We start from the raw sequence: 21,040 nt of genomic DNA on the forward strand, positions 1-21,040 counted from the left end.
AAAAAAAAAAAAGCATCTGAGGCTGAGTCACACTTGCCTCCCCTGCGCCCTTGCGAGGTCGCAGCCATTTGACCGCAGGTCCTCTTTTTACCTCTGCTTGCCTACGGGCAAGGTACATCACTTCACAATCATGTTAAGCGGCTAAAAGTCCTCAGCCAAAAGCGATAGGCTACAAATCCATGCGATGCGCTGGTTACCGAGCTAAGACAGAGGCAGACCTAAACAGGGGGGCTATGAGTGTGTTTTATCCCCCCTCCACAATGAAATCTAATTTTCAGGAGCTGCTCAGATTGAATTGACCTGATAAAGTGACTCCATTTTGCACGGTTAACTTCCCCCTTACCCCGATCTAACATTTAGGCCTGAAGTAAAGACTCTGGTTATTGTGTGACTATACGATATTTGTTCGTCATATTTGTGCACGGAATCATATAAATGTTGCCAGTGTATGCATTGTTACTGAAAACCTGTCCGTGCCGTCCATATATGTTTCTGTTTAAAATGTAACCTATTTTGGTTTACTCATCAAAACACGTGCAAGATTTAGGAACAGCAAAGAGAAAACGTTGATTGATAACAAGAGAACTGACCTTAGGTTGACGTCAGAAACTGCCAACAAACGAGCGTATAAAAAGAAGGACGCTTCTGTCCGGGGTGGGAAACAAAAGGCGGTGGAAGGCGCACTCACACGCACATTTACTCACTTGTACCTGTGGGGAAGGAAAAAGACAAAAAAGAAGAAGAAGACAAGAGAAACTCTGACGAGATGCCACATTCGAGCAGCTCCACGTCGTCCTCTAAGAGCATCCGCAGAGCAGCATCCGAGCTCGAGAGGTCGGACTCCATCACGGTAGGGAACGGAAACTCTTGGAACGTTTAGAGATACCGGCGTAAGGGCGCCCAAAGTAGGATTATGGTGATCATTATGCAAAAAAAAAAAAAAAAAAAAAAAAAAAACTCAAAAAATCCTCAAATAAACACGTAATCATACACGACGAACACATGCTGGATGTTTTGTTCTACTCTTTTAGCTGCTTCCAATGTTTAAATATGCCGCATGACTGCGATCTCTCCTTAAGTTGCAAAAACAAAACCACAATAAAAAAAAATAAACAAAGCAGACTTGTGGCCCATTTGGAGAAGTCGGTCCATGTTTGCGCGTGCTTTTTTTTTTTCTTCCGGCGCAGTCGCAACGCTTCCCGGGAAGACGGCAGAGCTTGATCGACGACGCGCGCAAGGACCGCGAGGCGGCCGCCGCTGCCGCCGCTGCGGCCGAGGCTGCGGAGGCCGGCGAGCGGATCGTGTTCGAAGAGGACGACGGCAAAGCCCTCGTCAACCTCTTTTTCACGTTGGCCGCCAACAAGACGCCTGCGCTGTCGAGGACCCTTAAAGTGTTTGAGGTAGTTGGGAAAAAAAAAAAAACAACAACAACAACCCCCCCCCCCCCCCCCCCCAAAAAAAGTGTCTTTTCCCTCCTCACCCAACGACTTGTGATTGGGAGAGCGTCGCCTGCGTGTGTTTCAGACGTTTGAAGCCAAGATCCATCATCTGGAAACGCGGCCGTGCCGCAAGCCGAAGGACAGCCTGCACAGCCTGGAGTATTTCGTCCGCTGCGAGGTGCACCTCTCGGACGTCGCTACTCTCGTCAGCTCCATCCGAAGAAATGCAGACGACGTCAAGACCACCAAGGAAGTCAAATGTAAGTTTGTTCGAAACACGCGCGCGCGCACACAGAAGCATTTCTGGAATATGCGGCACTGCAAAAATAAACAATCATAATAATAATAATAAAAATTCCACTCTGACAGATTCGGTTGATGCCCAAATGTTTTTTTCTTCTTCTGGAAACGCGCTGTTACACAAAGTCCATCGTTGATTTGCAAGTCCACTTATTTTCCTGGAAATTGTCGAATCTTGCAGAGCTCTCTATGAAATTATATTCCGTCGAAATGTGTTTGGGTTACAAACTTTTTCCATCTTGTATTCTCGAGGTGTAAGGTTGTTGGAAACAGAAACCTCAAATAGTCACACGGCACAGCGCTTTCTCCAAGGATTGGCAAAACAGCAAAACAGTATTTTATTTCAAGTCATCAAACATTTGTCATCAGTCTTCAGTCTTTTCCTTGTCGAACAGACACTTACATTGATTCCGTATGTCTTTGGATATTGTACATATATTACACATATATATTGTTCAATCAGAATCCTCAGAATCGTCTTTGTTTGCCAAGTATGTCCAAAACACACCAGGAATTTGTCTCCGGAAGTTGTTGGAGCCGCTCAAGTACGACAACAGACGCTCCGTTGACGGAGAACGCTTTGGACATAAGAAACTGAGCAATTCAACGTTGGAGCTTTTACAGCAGAACAGGATAAAGATGATTAGAATCAAATCCAAATAAACACCGAAAATAAAAAGATATGTCAGGAAAAGTGAGACAGAATGAAAAAGTCCACAAGTGTGCGGTCCCTCGCATAACTCGTATGTGGGTGTGTTCAATAACCAATCGCATTCAAACTCATATTCACGGGTGTCAGCACAAACATGCCGCCATTTAAAGAGCCTTTGATTACCCCCAAATACATTCCAGATGTTCTAGGAGGCTGTCCGTGACTTTTTTTCTTTCTTCCTTGGAGAAGCCTAAAGGTTTGTTTTTTTTGCTAACTTACTTCTATTTCAAACTGCTCATAATTCCTTCCACCTTGTTTAAGGTCGCAGTCGCAGTTGTTGTGCTTGTGCCAAGCGTTCCTTTTTGGAAAAAGGTCGAGAACGCCATACTGACATTGAAGCGCGGTGGTGGGAACATATCGTTTTGTTGCTGTTTTTCTTCCGATTGATCTGGGGCCCGAGACAGAGTGGAGCGAATGATGAACAGTTGGAAATGGCAGTCAGCGTGAGCGCAAAACCTTCAGACTTCTGCTAGGAAGCAAAAAAAAACCAAAACAAATAAAATAAACAATCAGGAAAGGTCTACTATAACATCTGAAATGAATTTGATGTTAATCTGTGCTGACCCCCAGTTAATTTTGAACACGTCCACATTCGAGTTATGAGTAAGGCCACGTTATTTCAGTCATTTATTCTTAGTTCCTCTCTCGAAAAGATGATCAAATCAATTGTTAGCGGTCACATTCATTTTGATTCATTCTGGTCTCGCTTTTTTTCCCACCAAAACCTGGCATTTCAACAGGGGTGTGTAGACTTTTTATATCTATCGACCGTAGATAAATGGTTCGTGCATAGAGCAATGGTCTTGAGGGAATTTGGTCCCACCCCCTTTCAATGCCGCAAATTGAAAATATGATTTATTTGGGCCCCTGCCACTCACGGGCCCTTAGAATCGCCCTCCCTTTCCACCCCCCCCCCCCCCCCCCCCCCGCGACGGCGCCCTTGCATAAGGCTTACCGGCAATAGTCCCGACAATAGCCAGTGATTCGAGAGTGAATCACTGACTTTACTTCCCTTTCCGAGAGTCATGCCACATGCATTATGCACTGCCCGCAACAATTATGCCGCCTTAAACTGTCAAGTCTTTTTCAAGCCAGAAGCACAACATTGTCCCTCGTTTTGCTCTCCGTTCACATTGCTTCCTTGTCCATGTTCAGATAATACAGCCATATTTAACTTGACTGATTCTGACCTTTTCTTCCAGTTCACTGGTTTCCAAAGAAAATAGCAGACTTGGATAAATGTCACCATCTGGTCACCAAATTTGATCCTGACTTTGATCATGATCATCCTGTAAGTCAAGACGTCGCCTGACAAATGCAGGGAAACAACTGCTCTTAATGCCATTGGCCAAGAAAATGAGATCAGCGTTGATGATGAATTTGATTTCAATAGGGCTTCACAGACCCAGTCTACAGACAGAGGAGGAAAATGATCGGAGACATTGCCTTTGGATACAGACAGTGAGAGATGTCTACTCTGTAGTTGGCTGCATACTGTCCAGACAGCCATAAAATATAGAAGACAACAAATGTTGCCGCTGATTGAAGTGTACGTTTGTCTGTCCACAGCGGAGAGCCGATTCCCACAGTGGAATATACAGACGAGGAGATTGGCACTTGGTGAGGATTGTTGTAGATCCTTCTTCCAACTCTTAGATACTGTAAAATGCATGCAAGTCACAAGAAGGTCAGCCGTAAATGTTCCTGTTGTTTTGTTGTTTCCACTCACCGCCCGCACAGAGGGCGTTACTGTGACTGTGGACTGTGGACTGTGGACTGTGTGATGTGTCTTTCATGGCTATTTCAGATCCATTATTTACAGATGAACGCCACTATCCGAGCAGTCCATTAGAGTAGGCAGCCTGTAATTTGAGCAGATTCTTCAGACATGGAGTTCATTATCTGCTCACTTCAAGCCAATTTCATGCAACGTGGTTTTGAGTTGAGAAGTACTGTATTATGTTTGAACTTGACATGGGTTCCAAAACAATGATTCCAAAGGAAGTAAAGTGGCAACACACGACCCAGAGCCACTGAGAAGGGAGGAAAAAACAATTAAGCTACTAGGTACATTAGAAAAAGTCACACAAGAACTTCCATTACTATTGAAGTCATACAAGTCGCACAGAAACTATGGGGTAATATAATCAAAGAATAGAGACTATATTTGGTCATAACAGTAGGAAGAAATCACACGACTCTTCATTTCCTGCAGGACGGAAGTCTACACAACACTGAGGGACTTGTACTCCACCCACGCCTGCACGGAGTACCTTGAGTCATTCCGTCTCCTTGAAAGGCATTGCGGGTACAGTCCAAGCAACATTCCTCAGCTGGAAGACGTGTCTCGCTTCCTTCGAGGTGAGGATGATCATTTTCAAGACACACCGCGGAGGTGAGACAATATGCGATGAGCACACTGATCTCCTCAACACACAGAACGCACTGGCTTCCTGTTGCGTCCGGTGGCAGGTCTCCTCTCGGCTCGAGATTTCCTGGCCAGTTTGGCATTCCGGGTGTTTCAGTGCACCCAGTACATCCGACATGGCTCCGCTCCGATGCATTCCCCAGAGCCGTGAGTGTGCCTGTGGAACACCTACTCAATTTCATAATCCTCTTTTCTGCTACATAATGTTACACAATGTGGACGTTTCTCAATGATTACACTGGGTTACAAAATATATTTTTGGGAAAATTTGAATGTTTCATTTAGGACAATTTTGCATTGCTGAATCCAAAAATGACATCTGTAAACAGTTTATAAATCAAATGTTACAAACATTACTTTCTAGAAATGAAGAAAGTAAGTACCTGTAAATTGAATGTTATGTCATCATTGTGCAAAATTCAGTGCATGAACCTAGACGAAGAAAAAGCGGAAATGTGGCCATAGTTCAAAAAGTTCAAATCCAATGTGATAAGATAAGAAGCATACGGTGCAAGAAAGGTCAAGAGTTTTTAACCTGGATTTAAAAACATTCACACTTGCTGGTGACTTCACTTCTGTTGGCAACTTATTCCATTTGTGAGCAGCGGAGCAGCTAAAAGCTGCTTCACCATGTTTGCTTTGGACTCTGCGCTCCGTTATTTGACACGAGTCTGTAGAGCTCAGAGCCCTTCTGGGTTTGTGTTCCACTAGTATTTGTTTCATACTGCGTATTCAGTACCTAATCCATTTAATGATTCATAGACCAGTAGCAGAACTTTAAAGTCTATTCTAATGTCGACTGGGAGCCAGGGTAGAGACTTTGGAATTGGAGTAATATGTTCTGACCTCTTTGTTCCGGTCGGAACCCGAGCCGCACCATTCTGAATGAGTTGCTGCCGCTTAATGCTCGTTTGCGGGACTCAAGTCAGAAGACCATTACAATAGTCAAGTCTTATCTTGAGATAAAAGCATGGCTGAGCTTCTCCTGGTCTGCTTGGGACATGGAAGCCTTCACTCTGGATATGTTCTTCAGATGGTAGAAGGCACTTTTTTTTAGTCATTGAGTTGATATGACTACTGAAAGAATCTATCAGCACACCGAGGTTTCCGAACCTGTTCGGCAGCATATCATGATCTACTGTATCAAAAGCCGCAGTGAGATCCAACAAGACAAGAACTGACATTTTTTCCCTAGTCAGTGTTCAACCTTGTTGTATATCATTTAGAACTTTGGTAAGAGCTGATTCTTTACTCTGATAAGTTCAAAAACCTGATTGAAATTTGTCAAAAAGTCCATTTGAGGTTGAGTAATGGCTGAGTTGATTAAAAACTACTTTCTCAACAATCTTGGTGTTTTGAGATGGGTCTATAGTTTGCTAACACGGAAGCGTCCAGTGTTCTCTTTTTTATTTTTTTTAATTTTTTTTAGAAGTGGCTCTATGGCAGCTACTTTAAGAGGTTTAGGAAACTCACCTAACTGATGTGAACAATGAATTCTTTGCTGCAAATCAGCTAGCACAGACTTCACAATAGTTTGGAAAAAGTCAAATGGTAGTAAGTCAAGACAGCTAGTCGACAGTTTCAGCTGCTGAACCGTTTTGTATCAAGTTCTGGCATGGTAATAGAGTCATTCCTGGGAAGTTGTAGGGGGCCCTGTAGGACTGTGAATTTGCCAACACGATGTATGATTAAAAAGGCCATTTTGAATATGGTCAAAATATGTGCAGGTCTGATTTTATTATTGAACCAATGTACATCACAGTATCTTAATATATGTCATGCTTGGTCTTAATTTCTCTTTCCGTTCAGTGACTGTGTCCACGAGCTTTTAGGCCATGTCCCGATGCTGGCGGACCGCACATTTGCACAGTTTTCCCAGGTAAGGTATAGTGATCGATCCTGTTTAAGATCATGACTCCTGACGTTGAACAGCCGCAACAAGATGATCACTTAGTTGCGCGCCAGTCCAAAGACAAGACCCGTATTCAAATATGCCTCCACCGAGATAATGTTCACTTACGGCAGAATTTTCAGGTAACGTTTTAAAATCTGTGTATTTTTGCAAGTGTGCTCGCACAAGTGCCTCTTTTACACGGAGACAACCATCAGAGGAAAAGGGGGCGGTCTTAAGCACACAAAGCGGATACAAAACTGGGTCAAACAGAAATGGGGCCTTTTTTGGACACTCGTAGGACAAAACCACTTGTATACTAAGAACCATGTTGGAGAGTCACTCTATGGCGGTATAAATAAAGCCAAAATATGTTTCATGTGCTCGTTTTCAATCTCATGAGAGTGTATACGTGCCAAAAAAACCTCTGCCTCGGCACATCCTTTCATTCTTTTCTGCAGAATCTTGGCCTGGCATCGCTGGGTGCTTCAGATGAAGATATTGAGAAACTGTCCACAGTAAGACCAGCAGCGCATGTGTAAAATCGAATGTAGTAGTTCAATAATTGTGACTCCGATCTGTTGCACTTCTTTTGTGTGTTTCGTCTGACAGCTCTACTGGTTCACTGTGGAGTATGGCTTGTGCAAACAAAATGGTGAAGTGAGGGCCTATGGTGCAGGGCTACTTTCTTCTTATGGAGAACTTGTGGTAGGTTACACCCTCCTCTGTGTTTTTATCTTGACTTGATTAAAGATGACGCAGCAATCAAATCCGCCCTGTATTCATTTCCTCGCCGCGCAGCATTCTCTATCCGATGAACCGGAGATAAGGGAGTTTGATCCAGAAGCTGCGGCAGCGCAGCCCTACCAAGACCAGACGTACCAGCCCGTCTACTTCATTTCGGAGAGTTTTTCAGATGCAAAGGAGAAATTCAGGTACTGCGGTCTTGCCATTTGCAAATACACCTTCGAAGAAAGGACGAAGAGAAGAGACAGACAGAGAGGAGTTAGAAAAGGTTACGTAAGGACAAGGTCAGAAAAAAGCCATCCAACCCCGGAGGCCACAAACCTTTATAGGTCAGCCAGAAGACAGCTGTTACTAATGGAGAGCCTCTTACCATAGCAAAATACTGCCGTTTGATTTGGCCAACACATCAAATGCCGCGCTGCAAAACAAGTAGCTTTGGTGAGTGTTTTGACAGTATTTAGTCACACTCCACGTGGAAAGAGCAGCAAAGGGGAATGTTGATCCAAAACAAAAGTGCGATGAATATCACGACATGGGGGAATATTTGTGCACATTTCACTTTCTGTACACACGCGTAGTGTGCTCTGAGGCCATCGGAAACATTTGAGCCACTTCCCAGCACGTATCTTGTTCAGGGTCAAGGGTGAACTGGAGCTTATACCAGCTGACTCGAGGCAAGCCTTCACTCCCATTCACACCTATGGGCAATTGAGAGTCTTCAATGAACCTAACCTAACGTAGCATAACATTCAGAGCGCCTGTATTTTCATGCTCGCTTTGACTTGATCTTTGACCAGGGCATATGTCGCTGGCATCCACCGCCCCTTCTCCGTGATGTTTGATCCATACACCAGTAGCATCGAGGTCCTGGACAACCCCTTGAAGATCCAAGGAGGCCTGGAAGGAGTGAAGGATGAACTGAAGATGCTGACAGATGCTCTCAGTGTTTTGTCTTGAACGTTGCCTATTTAACTGGTTGTCCTCCCACGCCACCTTGCCGTTGTTCGCTTGCTCTCTCGTCTCTGCTGTGCTCTGCAACACTCGAAGTGCGCCGGGGACTTCTCGTTCTTGCGCCTCCACCTTGATGCCGTTTCGAATGAATTGTCATCTCCTTGTCGCTGGCTAAAAAAAGACTGCAACCGTTTAAACCTCAATGTCGATATTTAAGATGTTCATTGCCTTTCTGGGTGTAGAGGCAAGTGTGGCCATACAGGCTGTTTAAAATAATAATAATAAGAAGAAGAATGAAAAAAAGTGTGTCTTGTTAAAAATAAAATGAAATGCAAACCAAAATCAAATATATGTATATAAAAGAAGAGTATGGTTTGATTATTTTAAAATCAACAGCATGAACATACATATCTAATTGGGTAAGTTGAGACTGTATATATTAAAATCGTATAAAATTGGATCATCTGTCTGCTATATGACAAATGTTGCTTGTGAATTAAGTATTTTGTCTGTTGTTATTTAAAACTCACCATGTATTTTTGTTCTATTTATGTGCTGCAGTGTCAATGCATGATCAAGAAAATAAATCCACCTGTCAGATGAGGTGTCCTGGATTATTGTTTTACTAAAAATGGAAAATATTAAGATACCATCAATTATATTAAAACATGTCCACTACTGAGACAGAATCAATTCCTATTTTGTGCTTAGTTTCAATTGCATCCATCCATTTTCTACATCAGGGTAAGCCGGACCTTCTGACTTTGGGCGAGAAGCGCGCTATACCCCGGCGGGTCACCGTTCGATCGCAGGTCACATGCAAGTGCAAACAAACAATTGCAATTCTTGTTTTTTGGAATGTGGAAGGAAGGCGGCGTGGCTGAAGAAAACCCACGGCAGCGCAGGTTGCCGACATGCAAACTCCACCTCAGCAGGGATTTGAACCTGTGACCTCTTGACTGTGAGGCAACACCTGCTTATCACCGGTCAACCTTCTGCCTCATCATTCCGTTTTTTTCCCACGTTTTTTCTGTATTTTACCCTCACACGTGATTGATTATGCACGAATGAAACACATTATTTGGGTTATGCTTTGCAGTGGTGTCAAGCGTGACCTATCCTTCTGATGCGTTGTTATTGTCGCTGTTGTTTAAATGTATTTGGATTACTTCATTCAGTTACATGACAATAGAAAGAGCTCTCCATAAAATGTAGAAACCAGAAATCTTGACCAATTTACCGTATTAAACAGATTTTCAACGAGTATCGCTGTCAAAATCTAAACATGCCTTGAATAAAAATACAGAATTTGGTGCAAACCACCGGGCATATATTCAAGAACAGCAAAGCCGCAGTATACTTTGCCAGAATTGAAAAAACAAACAAACAAAAGACGTCCCATATTCTGGAGTCAGATGAAAGCAATGTCAACTTGTTTCCGAAAGATCGGATGAGAAAATGACAAGGAACAGACAAGGATGTCTTTTTGGCAATGTTCTGCTACGTGTGCGTAAAGGCTGCCAATCAAACTGGTTCGTTGGTGTTTATTGATGATGTGACTGAATGAACAAGAGGAATTGTGAGGGGGAAGCAAAGTGCGACACTTTCTGCTCACGTTCAACCAAAACACATAAGACAGTGCAGTTGCAAAAGCAACTCTACATTTCAGTCCATCCATTTTCTAACCCTGGTCCTGCCACAAAGACACAATGTCGCTCCTTCTGGCCTTCTCTGTACTTCCTCAAGGCAAATAATGCATCTGCGGTACTCTTTTCTTGGCATGAAACCATACTGTGGCTCGCAAATACTCACTTCTGTCCTGAGTCTAGCCTCCACGACTCTTTCCCATAACTTGCTCGTGTGGCTCATCAACTTTATTCCTCTCTGGTTGCCACAGCTCCCGCACATCACCCTTGTTCTTAAAAATGGGCACCAGCACACTTTTCCTCCACTCCTCAGGCATCTTCTCACGCGCTAGAATTCTGTTGAACAAGCTGGTCCAAAACTCCTAGATGCTTCCATACCTCCACAGGAATGTCATCAGGACCAACTGCCTTTCCATTTTTCCTCCTCTTTAATGCCTTTCTAAGGTCCCCCTGACGAATCCTTGCCACTTCCTGCTCCACCACACTTGCCTCTTCTACTCTCCCTTCTCTCTCATTTTCCTCATTCATCAACTCCTCGAAGTATTCTTTCCATCGAGGTAGCACACTGCTGCCACCAGTCAACATATTTCCATCTCTATCCTTAATCACCCCGACCTGCTGCACATCCTTCCCATCTCTATCCCTCTGTCTGGCCAACCTGTAGAGATCCTTTTCTCCTTCTTTAGTGTCCAACCTGGCATACGTCATCATATGCCTCTTGTTTGGCCTTTGGCACCTCTACCTTTTGCCCTATGTCGCATCTCAATGTCTTCCTTTCGCCTCTCCTCGGTCCTCGCAGTGTCCCACTTCTTCTTAGCTAACCTTTTTCCTGTACTGTGAGGTTCCACCACCAAGTCTCCTTCTTTCCTTTCCTGCCAGAAGATACACCAAGTACTCCCCTTCCTGCCTCTCTGATCACCTTGGCTGCCGTGGTCCAGTCTGCTGGAAGCTCCTCCCGTCCACCGAGAGCCTGTGTCACCTCTTCCCGAAAAGCTGCACAACGCTCGTCCTGTCTCAGCTTCCACCACATGGTTCTCTGCTCTGCCTTTGTCTTCCTAATCTTCCTCCCCACCCCCAGAGTCATCTTACACACCACCATCCTATGCTGTCTAGCCACACTCTCCCCTACCACTACCTTACAGTCAGTAACCTCCTTCAGATCACATCGTCTGCACAAAATGTAATCCACCTGCGTGCTTCTACCTCCGCTCTTTGTAGGTCACCCTGTATGTTCCTGCCTCTTCTGGAAAAAAGTGTTCACTCCAGTCATTTGCATCCTTGTTGCAAAGTCTACCACCATCTGTCCCTCCAAGTTCCTTTCCAGATGCTGAACTTACCCATCACTTCTTCACCAACATGTCCATTACAATCTGCACCAATCCCGACTCTCTCTCTGTCTGGGATGCTCAGAACTACTCCGTCTAGCTCCTTCCAGAATTTCTCTTTCACCTCTAGGTCCCATCCTACCTGTGGGGCAAAGCCGCTAATCACATTTCACACAACACCCTCAATTTCAAGTTTCAGCCTCATCACTCGATCTGATACTCTTTTCACCGCCAAGACATTCCGAGCCAACACTTCTTTTAAAATAACCCCGACTCCATTTCTCTTCCCATCTACACCATGGCAAAATAATTGTTGCCCCTAAACTTGGAGCCTTGCTGCCTTTCCACCTGCGCTCCTGGACACACAATATATCAACCTTTCTCCTAATCATCATGTCAATTCAAAGTCCCCGCATTCAGTTCTAGGCTCTGTACTTTCCTCTTCTCTTTCTGCCGAAGAACCTACCTGCTTTCCACTTCTTGGACTGAATTTCCACCGGCGCCCCGCAGGTTGACGGCGCCGGTGGCGGACGTAGTTAAGCCCGGGCCACGACCGATCCGGTATCGAATTCTTCGGATGAACGCTCATATTTGTTTGGCAAAGTTTGAAGCCGGATGCCCTTCCTGACGCAACCCTCCGCATTTCTCCGGGCTTGGGACCGGCCTACACTTTACACTTTGCACCGGCTTGGGCTGCATTCAGGACAATGAAATGCTTTCACTCAATAGCAGAAGATACAATCAACCAAGCTAAGCAAGTATTCCCAGTCGTAAACCCTTAAATGTTGTCGTCGTCGTTGTTGTTTTTTTCTTTTTAAATCAATTGTAATGGTGTATTAAGTCCAATTGCTCTGGAGTAGACCAAAGTGTTGTGACCCGTGGCCACGTACTTGCATTATATTGTGTAGCCACAGGAGGGTGATGTCAACCAATATTTGAAGTGCATGGACCTCCGGGAATATAACGGCCTTTTGTTGAACGATCCTGATGTCATTCGTGTGTTCTCAATGGAAAAAAAGCAGAAGCAATGAAAGTGGCATTTATTGGTGGCAGTAAATAACCATTAGAGTGTGTGTTTGTACAGGGGGTTGTGTGTGTGTGTGTGTATATATATATGTATGTATGTATGTCAGAATTGGGATCCGTGGTACTCCAGAGGGAACGGTTGACAAACAAGTGGGGCTGGAGGTAGGGGGTGGGGGGTCGTGAGGATAACATCATGCTCACGACCTCACCTGCTCGGCACGCTTACCTAATTCTGCGAGTGATGTCGCCCCAGTGGAGTTGCTCAAACACAACCAAAGCTTTGTTTTTCTTGCCTCGCCCGTGCTCGCTCCCAGGAGGGCGGTGGGGGTGTGGGGCTCGGGAGGGACTGACCCCCTCCCGGGCTCGCTCACCGTGACTTTGTCGGTGCACGGCTCGGTCACCGAGAGGCGCCGCGGCATCGCTCTCCTCCTGGCAGCGTATCGCCGCTCATTGACATTTGACCCCTCGGTCAGGGAACAAAAGTTGACCTCGTCAAGCACACGCACTGTTTTAACACCGACCGAGAGCAGCGGTGTGCAGAAATGTCTTCCATTTGACGCCCGTGCCACATGATCATACGTCGAGGTTCCTCTCTTTTTCCTCGTGGTTCTTCCTCCAAGCACTTTTTGTGCAAGACATCTCCATGTTTTCTTTCTTTCTTTCTTTATTTCTTTGAACCGCGCCATTAGGAGGAGGGGGAGGAGCGAGGGGTGGAGTCTGGGTGTAAAGTGGGCGTGTTTTGGTATATAACACTTCTCCCTCAGAAGTTTGGTCTGTCGCCTCGGTCTCTGGGACAGCCTCTCACACATCATCTAACTAACCAACTGGGGAAACTAACTCACCTGCAAGCACCCGACCACCAAATCAGACCAACCTTCATATTCTTTCACTTTTCATTTTTCATTTTTGTATTTTTTTTTTGTGACTACTGCCGACTGTCATGGAGACCCTGCGATCGAGACCCGGACACAACTCATTTTGCCACACCTGCAGGAAAACGGAGAAGAGCAGAAGAAAGGTCAGCAACAAAGAAGTCACTATTACTCTTGCACTTTTTGGTGTTTTTGATAGACCGTTTGCATAAAGGCCATTTTAAAAAAAAAAAAAAAAAAAAGCAAAAAAAAAAAAAACAACATTTTTAAAAAAAATAATTCACCCCCCCCCAAAAAAAAAAAAAAATATATATATATAGGTGCTCGACTTAACTTACAATTGACATGCAAAAGTTCAAGGTGCATAGAGTGCATGTCATGCGGAGTCAATATCAGCGTCGGGGCACATTTAATGCGAAAGATAAAAGGATGAACGTGAAGGGGACATTCGGCTCACCTCCAGATTGGACTTTTCAAAGAATGTCGACTCGTCACGGGTGGCGTTATTATGCAAGTGCATCCGTAAATGGAGACGTTGAGCGGACAGTAAATGACAATATCAAGTGTTTGAAGTGATGTTGTGTTTTCATGTGCGTGAGCGGCGCAGGCTTGGAGGTGACTCCAAACTGCACGCGGTCCTCCTGGGGATGGTGCAGGACTTGGCGCGAGCAGCTGGTCTTATTTGCCGGCAGATAGGGGGCGGTAGGCGAGGGTCACTGCTCAATAAAGAGTGAGCGAGGGGGGGGGGGGGGGGGGACATGCTGAGTCGAGCTTTTCTGGTAGTTAACCATCGAACAGCCGCACTCGCAAAGTCTGCTATGTTGTGCAAGAGGTAAAATCGCACTCGTCTAGTGGTTTTCCTCCTCAATAAGCTCTCCTCGCTCCTCTGTGCCGAGTTGCGACAGAGGGGATTTCATTTAGACGTAAGAAATTAAGAACAAACAAACCAAAAAGCAGGATCGTCGTGAATGAAATGATTTGCCTGCAAGTTCATCTCGGCCGTTTGTGTGTTCGCAGATCAAGAAGATGTCTTCATCCGGCCGTTCGTTGCTCTTCGCACTGGCTCTCGCCCTCTATGCGGTGGAGATGACCTCGGCGGAGACTCTGTGCGGGGGGGAGCTGGTGGACGCGCTGCAGTTCGTCTGCGAAGACAGAGGCTTCTATTTCAGTACGTGAATGCGCGCGTATCGGCGCTGCGCCGTTGCCTGGCTTCTTATCATTTGAGTGCCCGTGCGCCTAAAACAAACAAAGACAACAACCAAAACCCCAGCATAGCCGAGACGACCGTCTGTGGCTCTGGGTGTCGCGCGCGCGAGAGCACAGAAGCGGCCGGCGAGTCGTGAAGCCGCGTCGGGCCACTCCGGTAATAGCGCCTGGAGAGGCATACCGGTCACCGCCGCCCTCGCCTTCGCAGGCCGGGAGACCGCCGAGACCGCCGTGGTCCGAGGAGGTTTTTTTTTTCTCCAAAAGGCCGACTCATTAAACTTATGTGGCATAATGACGGGCAACCCTGCAAAGCCTCGTGTGTTTGCATTGTGGCGCGGCACACGTCCTAGATATTGGCAGACACGCACCCAAAACACATTTTGACCTTTGACCGTCGCAGATCACGGTCCACTTTGGATGTTTTCTCCTCCCTCTTTTCATTCTCTCCTTCCTCTTGCTGCAGCGGAAATCTCGTGAGATTTGTCCAACATTCAAATGAGCCCTTTATTGATTGCGGAATGCGTTCCCTGCGGAACATTCAAACACTCGCCACCTTTCACCTCGTTTTCTCTCTCGCTCTTCGGATTTGCATTGGCCTCCTGTGTTTCAAGGCTCACACGCTCTCGCGCCGATCCTCCGGGCTGTTTTCTCTACTTCTCTGCCCCTCCTCATCCTAGTTATCTCTGCTGACTCCACAAACGACAAGGTCAGCGAGGAGTTTCCATTATGTATTTGCTCACCTAAGGGACGGGCCTCTCTGTCCCACTGCGCGGTGTTTCCATGCGCATTCGCTCATTAAGGGGCTTCCAGATAGCCCTCATCAGATTATGTTCCGCGAAAGACAGAGATTTGTTGCAGTCGGTCACCGATTCATTGTAATCCCGCGAAAACAACCCGGATTCGTCTCTGCTGCGGAGAGTTTGCGCTCCCTGCGTCAGGTCAGGCCTTCTTTGCCTCACGTGACTCTGCGTCTCTCCCCAGGTAGGCCCACCAGCAGGGGGAACACCAGGCGCACCCAGAACCGTGGGATAGTGGAGGAGTGTTGTTTCCGTAGCTGTGACCTCAACCTTCTGGAGCAGTACTGCGCCAAACCCACCAAGTCGGAAAGGGACGTGTCTGCAACTCTACAGGTCGTACCGGCGATGCCTCCATTAAAACAGGTACGCGTCACAGCAGCGACGACACGGCGGTATGGGAACCGGTGAAATTCTACTCCTCCCTTCACCTCTGCCTCACCCCTATATCCCTGACACGTTGTGCAGAGCCAAATGTACGCACAAAGCGCTCTATCTTGTTCGATGGTCTAGCGATAAGCAGTTCCGTGCAAAGTGCTGACCGTCATGGGAATCGTCCAGATAGTCGCAGCACATTGCGCTCAAGAAAGGACGTGCTCGCACACTGCGCCAATGGCCGAGACTGCCGGTCCGTGACCAAAACAGTGTGTTCCTGAGTGTCAGATTATTTGATTAGTAGTCACGGAGCTGCGACCTCTCCGAATCTGGCAGGCGTGGTTACAAAAAAAAACCTGACTGAGGTCACACGTGCGGGGAATCGACTTCGTGTTTCACCGAGGTCACGGGAACACGCCGCAATGGCTGTGTTAACGACGTCGTACCGATTCCTGCCATCCCTTTGTGTTTATGCTCGGTCGTGTTCGTGTGTCAGTGACAAGCGGTTGCATAGGAGAAAAGTAACAGGACTCCGAGTCTGGAGGGGGAGAACGCCGATAGGGAATTAGTTTGGACATGTCCCCGGTTTGTCCGGGCAAGGAGAGTTGATGGGTACGGCCTGCTCTGAGGGCCGGCTGTTCTTAAGCTATTGAGCGGCCCTGAAGTGAATGAAGGGGGATAAACACTCTTCAAGTGGCAGGACCAAAACAAGCCATTCACATGGATCACTGGCCACTGGCGCATAAATTCCAGCCCCCTTGCTACCGTTCCTTCTTGTTTCTCATTCAGCAAAACACCTAGCATTGTTAACTTGGCAGTGTTTAGATTGTCATTTAATATGCAGCAGTTTAGTCATTCGGCTCCTCGTATGTATACGAGGCAAGCGCCAATCCTTTTCACGGAATGTTAAAGAGGCCCAACTAAGCGCTTGTTGACAGCTTCTCTCAGTCGACGAGACCAAAACAAGCACCGTTTGGAAGCGAGCCGAGGCTGTTATGACTCGCCGCTTTGAAAATGACATTTGATTGGCCGAACAATGAGTGAAGAAAATAAGCATATCACCCGTAATGAACTGACTCCACCTTCTCCTCTTTGCTTCTGTTTGTTTTTTTGTTTTTTTTTTGCCGGCACGCCACAAAAGGAAGCCCCGAGGAAGCAGCATGTGCCCGTGAAGTGTTCCAAATACGAGCTGTGGCAGAGGAAGGCGGCCCTGCGGCTCCGGAGGGGTGTCCCCGCCATCCTGAGATCCAAAAAGTTCCGAAGGCAGGCGGAGAAGATGAAAGCCCAGGAGGAAGCAAGCTTCCGCAGGCCCCTGATCAGCCTGCCCAGCAAACTACCGCCCGTCTTGCTCAGCACGAACAACTATGTCAAGCACAAATGAGCCTGTTGCCAGCCCTTTGCACAGACGAGGGTTTGGAAGGACAAAAAAGCCTAGGGATTATAGCTTTGTCTCTGACGTCATTTCTGTGGCAGTCCTCTTTGACCTCCCCTGCCCTGTCCGAGCCCACCGATTTCCCCCCCCCCCCCCCCCCCCCCGCCCAGCCCATTCTCATCCGCTACTTCTTGACCCCCTGCCCCCTTTCTAATACCCCCCGAACCCTACCACCATCCTCCGGAACACAAACATGCCTTCACATTCTTCCTGTCTGAACTGTTTTCGCTAGCTATTTCAGTCACTGACACAAAAGGCACAAACACGAATGACGAACAAAAAGTTCACAATTTGACTGAATGCCATTCAGGTGGACCCGTAAGCAAAAGAGTAAATGGAAGGGAGCAAGAAGATGAAAGCGATCTGTGGTTTGCAAGTGTCAAGAGGACACCCAACGGAATGTTTTTTTTTTTTTTTTTTTTTTTTCTCCCCTCCTTGTGGAAAACAACTCAAAGCGAGGAGAAGCTTGCAGGAGAGAATCCATTCCACATACTTTTTTTTTTTTTTTTTTTTTTTTCCCTGAGGCAACCCCCCCCCCCCCCCCCCAAAAAAAATCTGTAAATTTTTTAATTTTATTATTATTATTATTTTTTTTTTTAGTTTGCACCTCTACCTATAAAGGGACTTCCACACTGTAAGGAATTATTTTGTAAAATTAGATTCCTGTTCCAGCACCTTTTGATCACAAACAAAAAGCAGAAAAGAGTCTGCAAAATTGCACATTGCCACGGATTACGTCAAAGTAAAGAAAAATATATGGCACTATTTTTTTATGAACAATGAACGTGTAGCTTAAAAAATGCTATGGTGCTAGCTTTGGGAAAGGACTCAAAGAAGAGGTTGAAAAGCACGTTTGTTTTTTCTTTGAAAATATTATAACTTTCCGTTTTAAGGAAAGTGTGACTTTTAAAAAAAAAAAAAAAAAGAAAAAAAAAAAAAAGGGATTACGGATATGGGGGCGCTCCTGGCAGTGGTAATGTCAAGGGGGAAGTGTCACTGAGAAACTACGGGGGTGATGATGGCATCAAGGCTCACAGGAAGTGCTCGTGGCCGCTCATCACTAGTTTGCCGGCATACGTGGCAAGGGGGACAAGAGACCCTGGCCCTGGCCCTGGCCCTGGCCCTCCTGTCTCCCAGAGGCAGACGGACACAGGGAACATAAAATGGGACACCGTGGACTGCCTGGATTGGGACGGTACAACGGTTCTGGGACACTACTTCCTGTTTACTGTGGCTTTGCGGACTGCTCTGACAGGAAGTATCACGGCATGGACAAGTGGGATAATTGAGGATTTTATTTTAGTTTGATCTTACTGTTTCTTGTTTTCTTTTCTTAATATTTCAATGAAAAAAGGAAACCGCCCCACCTGTTTCTGGTACCATGACATTCCTGTTTTTCCAAGTTAGGCATTTTTCATGGTTATGTCATGATGTTATTAAACTGTTCTTAAAAAAAAAAAAAAAAAAAAAAAAAAAAAAAGGCACAGACATTTTGATTAAAAGGGAAGAAAACAGCAATAATGTCAACTAACATTTATTTTTTATTGTATATCAGTAGTAGTCACATGCGTTTGCCTGAAAACAAATACTTGACTATAGCTATCTATATATATATATATATATATATATATATATATATATATATATTTAGATATATAATTAGTTTCCAGGGACGTTGTGTTATTTCCTATAGTCTGAGCTGTATCTTGCGTAATGAGCCGTCAAGCTTTTTTGTTTGTTTGTTGAAATACAAATAAGGGCACTGTATAAAGGCATTATTTATTTTGTTATAAAATATATTTGAAAATTGGTCCAAATAATATGCGCAGCACTGATGCTCAACTGACGGATTTATTTTGTATGATCTCTGTTTTCCAATTGGAGCTGTAAGGCTTTTTTTTTTTTTTTTTTTTTTTTTTTTCTAGATGCTTTGTACCAAAAATAATGTCTTTTATCCCCCTTTTCATTTGCCATAGTTACTATAAATTAATATTTTAACAGCATCATGTAGTCTGAATTTTGTAGGCATGTTATGTCACTGAAATAGTCACATACTCTTCATAATAATGATCTGCATGGGTTTCCAGAAGCTTGTCAAGGTTACAAGAGAAACGCAAAGTACGAGTGAGTAACGCCATTAACCGAAACTGTTCAACCCTGTTCAGTTGTATTCAACCCACTATGTTTTGAAGCCACTTTAGTATTGATGGCGGGGAAGTGCTGAGTCCTTAATTAAATAACGTCTTCCTAATTGTGCTCGGTCTCCTCTGATGTTCTAAGGAGCAGCTTGTCTATGTGCCACCGCTGCGGCGGATATTGTGTCGATCAGAACAAATGTCACGACAGGGTCTTAACTCGCACATTGCGCCTTCGTCGACGGTCGTTGAGTCTCTCGCCAGATGGATCGATGGCTCGAATGAATGAATGAAGGGCTAATGCAGTCGTAGGATCGGGGTAAAGAAATAAGTGCTCTGCAGGGAAGAGTAATATTTCCCGAGCATAAGAGATAATCGCGTGTGCGTTTGGGGCGGGGGGGGGGGGGGGGGATGTTTTTAGAGTTGTTATTTAGAACCTTCCATCATCATGTGGCAAACCACCGAAGCCTACGACTGACACGCCAGCCGCCACTTCCTCCTGCGTCCTGTGTCGGGTTAGACATCACCCGATCGGAGACCTCATCAATACTAGCCATACTGACGCGAAGACTCAGGCCAATACTTCTGTCAGATATCTTCCATTGAGTTCTCCGATTATATTCTACTTCCATTGTGCAAAAAGAAACACAGTGCAATTCTTCTGACGATGATGATTATTATGTCGGGACTGCATCCATTCACTATTGTAATGTTCAAATCGGCTCCTCTGGTGTTGTTGTAATGAAAGACAACCACTTGTTTTCGCTGAATACGAAGAGAGTTCATGCCGAGCGACGGCAACTTCTTCTGTGTCACTCGCTCACTCAGCCTGTGTGTATTTGATTGATTTAACCTCCGCACGCTAGAACGTCCGAAATGCACAATTCATGTACTTTGATTTGAATATCAATAAAAAAAAAACATTTGATCAAACATGCAATATGTAGAATAGTTACTGTTGTATCCTGTGCGTTGTCCACCTTCCGCAAGGGCTTGCCGCTTGTGCAATCTCAACTTTGCCTTTTTGGACCTCTTTCAGAAGCAGTCAAAGGTTCTGTGCCGTTTAAATGATTTATTGTGTCTTGAGGCTTTCCGAAGAATTTTCTGCAGCTTTCATCTTGCCGCCCTCCCCGCTTTTTCTCCACCTCTGCCTGCCTCCATATCTGCCCTTCTGTCTTCTGTACTGCGATAGGGCAAAGTGTGCACATCACCACCCACGTATAGCAGGCGGAGAGGCTGCATGCACTTCAGTCCTTCCTCTCCTGCGTGCGTCCGCACTAAATGTGGCCTGTTGTCACATCCGTGCTGCAGTGGCATATAACTAATGGAGCGAGTTCCCATTCTGTAGCTATGTTTGGAGGCCGACGTCTCAAATGATCACTTGCGTATTTGGAAAACGGCATGACCTGTTTTTTGTTGACGTGCACGCGCATACCCACCCATGGTTCGTCTGTTACCGGGCAGAGTTACAGTTGAATATCTTCCCGGAATGGAACCGTTTCTGGACAATGTTTCGTTCTGGTGTTTACGTTGAGCTGTCACTGCTGTTTCATTTTACTATCAAAGAGCGAAAGCCCGAAAATGAGCAACGCAACATTTCCTTTATTGCATAGCTCTGTTTCATGTCTCCGCGGGATTCTGTGCGAGCGTCATTGTGTTCTAACCTTCCCTCAAATCACGCAAACGACTTGTGCTCCCGCGTGATGCAATTGTCATTGTAATTCTTCCCGCTTTCTCCATCGCTGCGCTTCGCGACGTAGC

General features: G+C 45.6%; 2 protein-coding genes across 2 annotated transcripts; both read left to right on the plus strand.

Moving 5' to 3' along the window:
* Positions 1-720: 720 nt before the first annotated feature.
* th (tyrosine hydroxylase) lies at positions 721-9,071 on the plus strand. The gene is made up of 13 exons (XM_061774033.1): positions 721-850; positions 1,188-1,400; positions 1,525-1,699; positions 3,654-3,742; positions 3,845-3,912; positions 4,021-4,071; positions 4,667-4,812; positions 4,891-5,026; positions 6,689-6,758; positions 7,232-7,288; positions 7,383-7,478; positions 7,572-7,705; positions 8,315-9,071. The coding sequence occupies exons 1-13, from the start codon at positions 767-769 to the stop codon at positions 8,472-8,474; spliced, it is 1,479 nt and encodes a 492-aa protein (XP_061630017.1). The 5' UTR covers positions 721-766; the 3' UTR covers positions 8,475-9,071.
* Positions 9,072-13,259: 4,188 nt separating this feature from the next.
* On the plus strand, positions 13,260-20,212 carry igf2b (insulin-like growth factor 2b). The gene is made up of 4 exons (XM_061773457.1): positions 13,260-13,483; positions 14,355-14,505; positions 15,525-15,703; positions 16,854-20,212. Exons 1-4 carry the CDS (start codon positions 13,406-13,408, stop codon positions 17,091-17,093), a joined length of 648 nt encoding a protein of 215 aa, XP_061629441.1. The 5' UTR covers positions 13,260-13,405; the 3' UTR covers positions 17,094-20,212.
* The last annotated feature ends 828 nt before the right edge of the window (positions 20,213-21,040 follow it).

The sequence above is a fragment of the Phyllopteryx taeniolatus genome, chromosome 5, assembly GCF_024500385.1.
Source record: "Phyllopteryx taeniolatus isolate TA_2022b chromosome 5, UOR_Ptae_1.2, whole genome shotgun sequence".
NCBI classification, from domain to species: domain Eukaryota; kingdom Metazoa; phylum Chordata; class Actinopteri; order Syngnathiformes; family Syngnathidae; genus Phyllopteryx; species Phyllopteryx taeniolatus.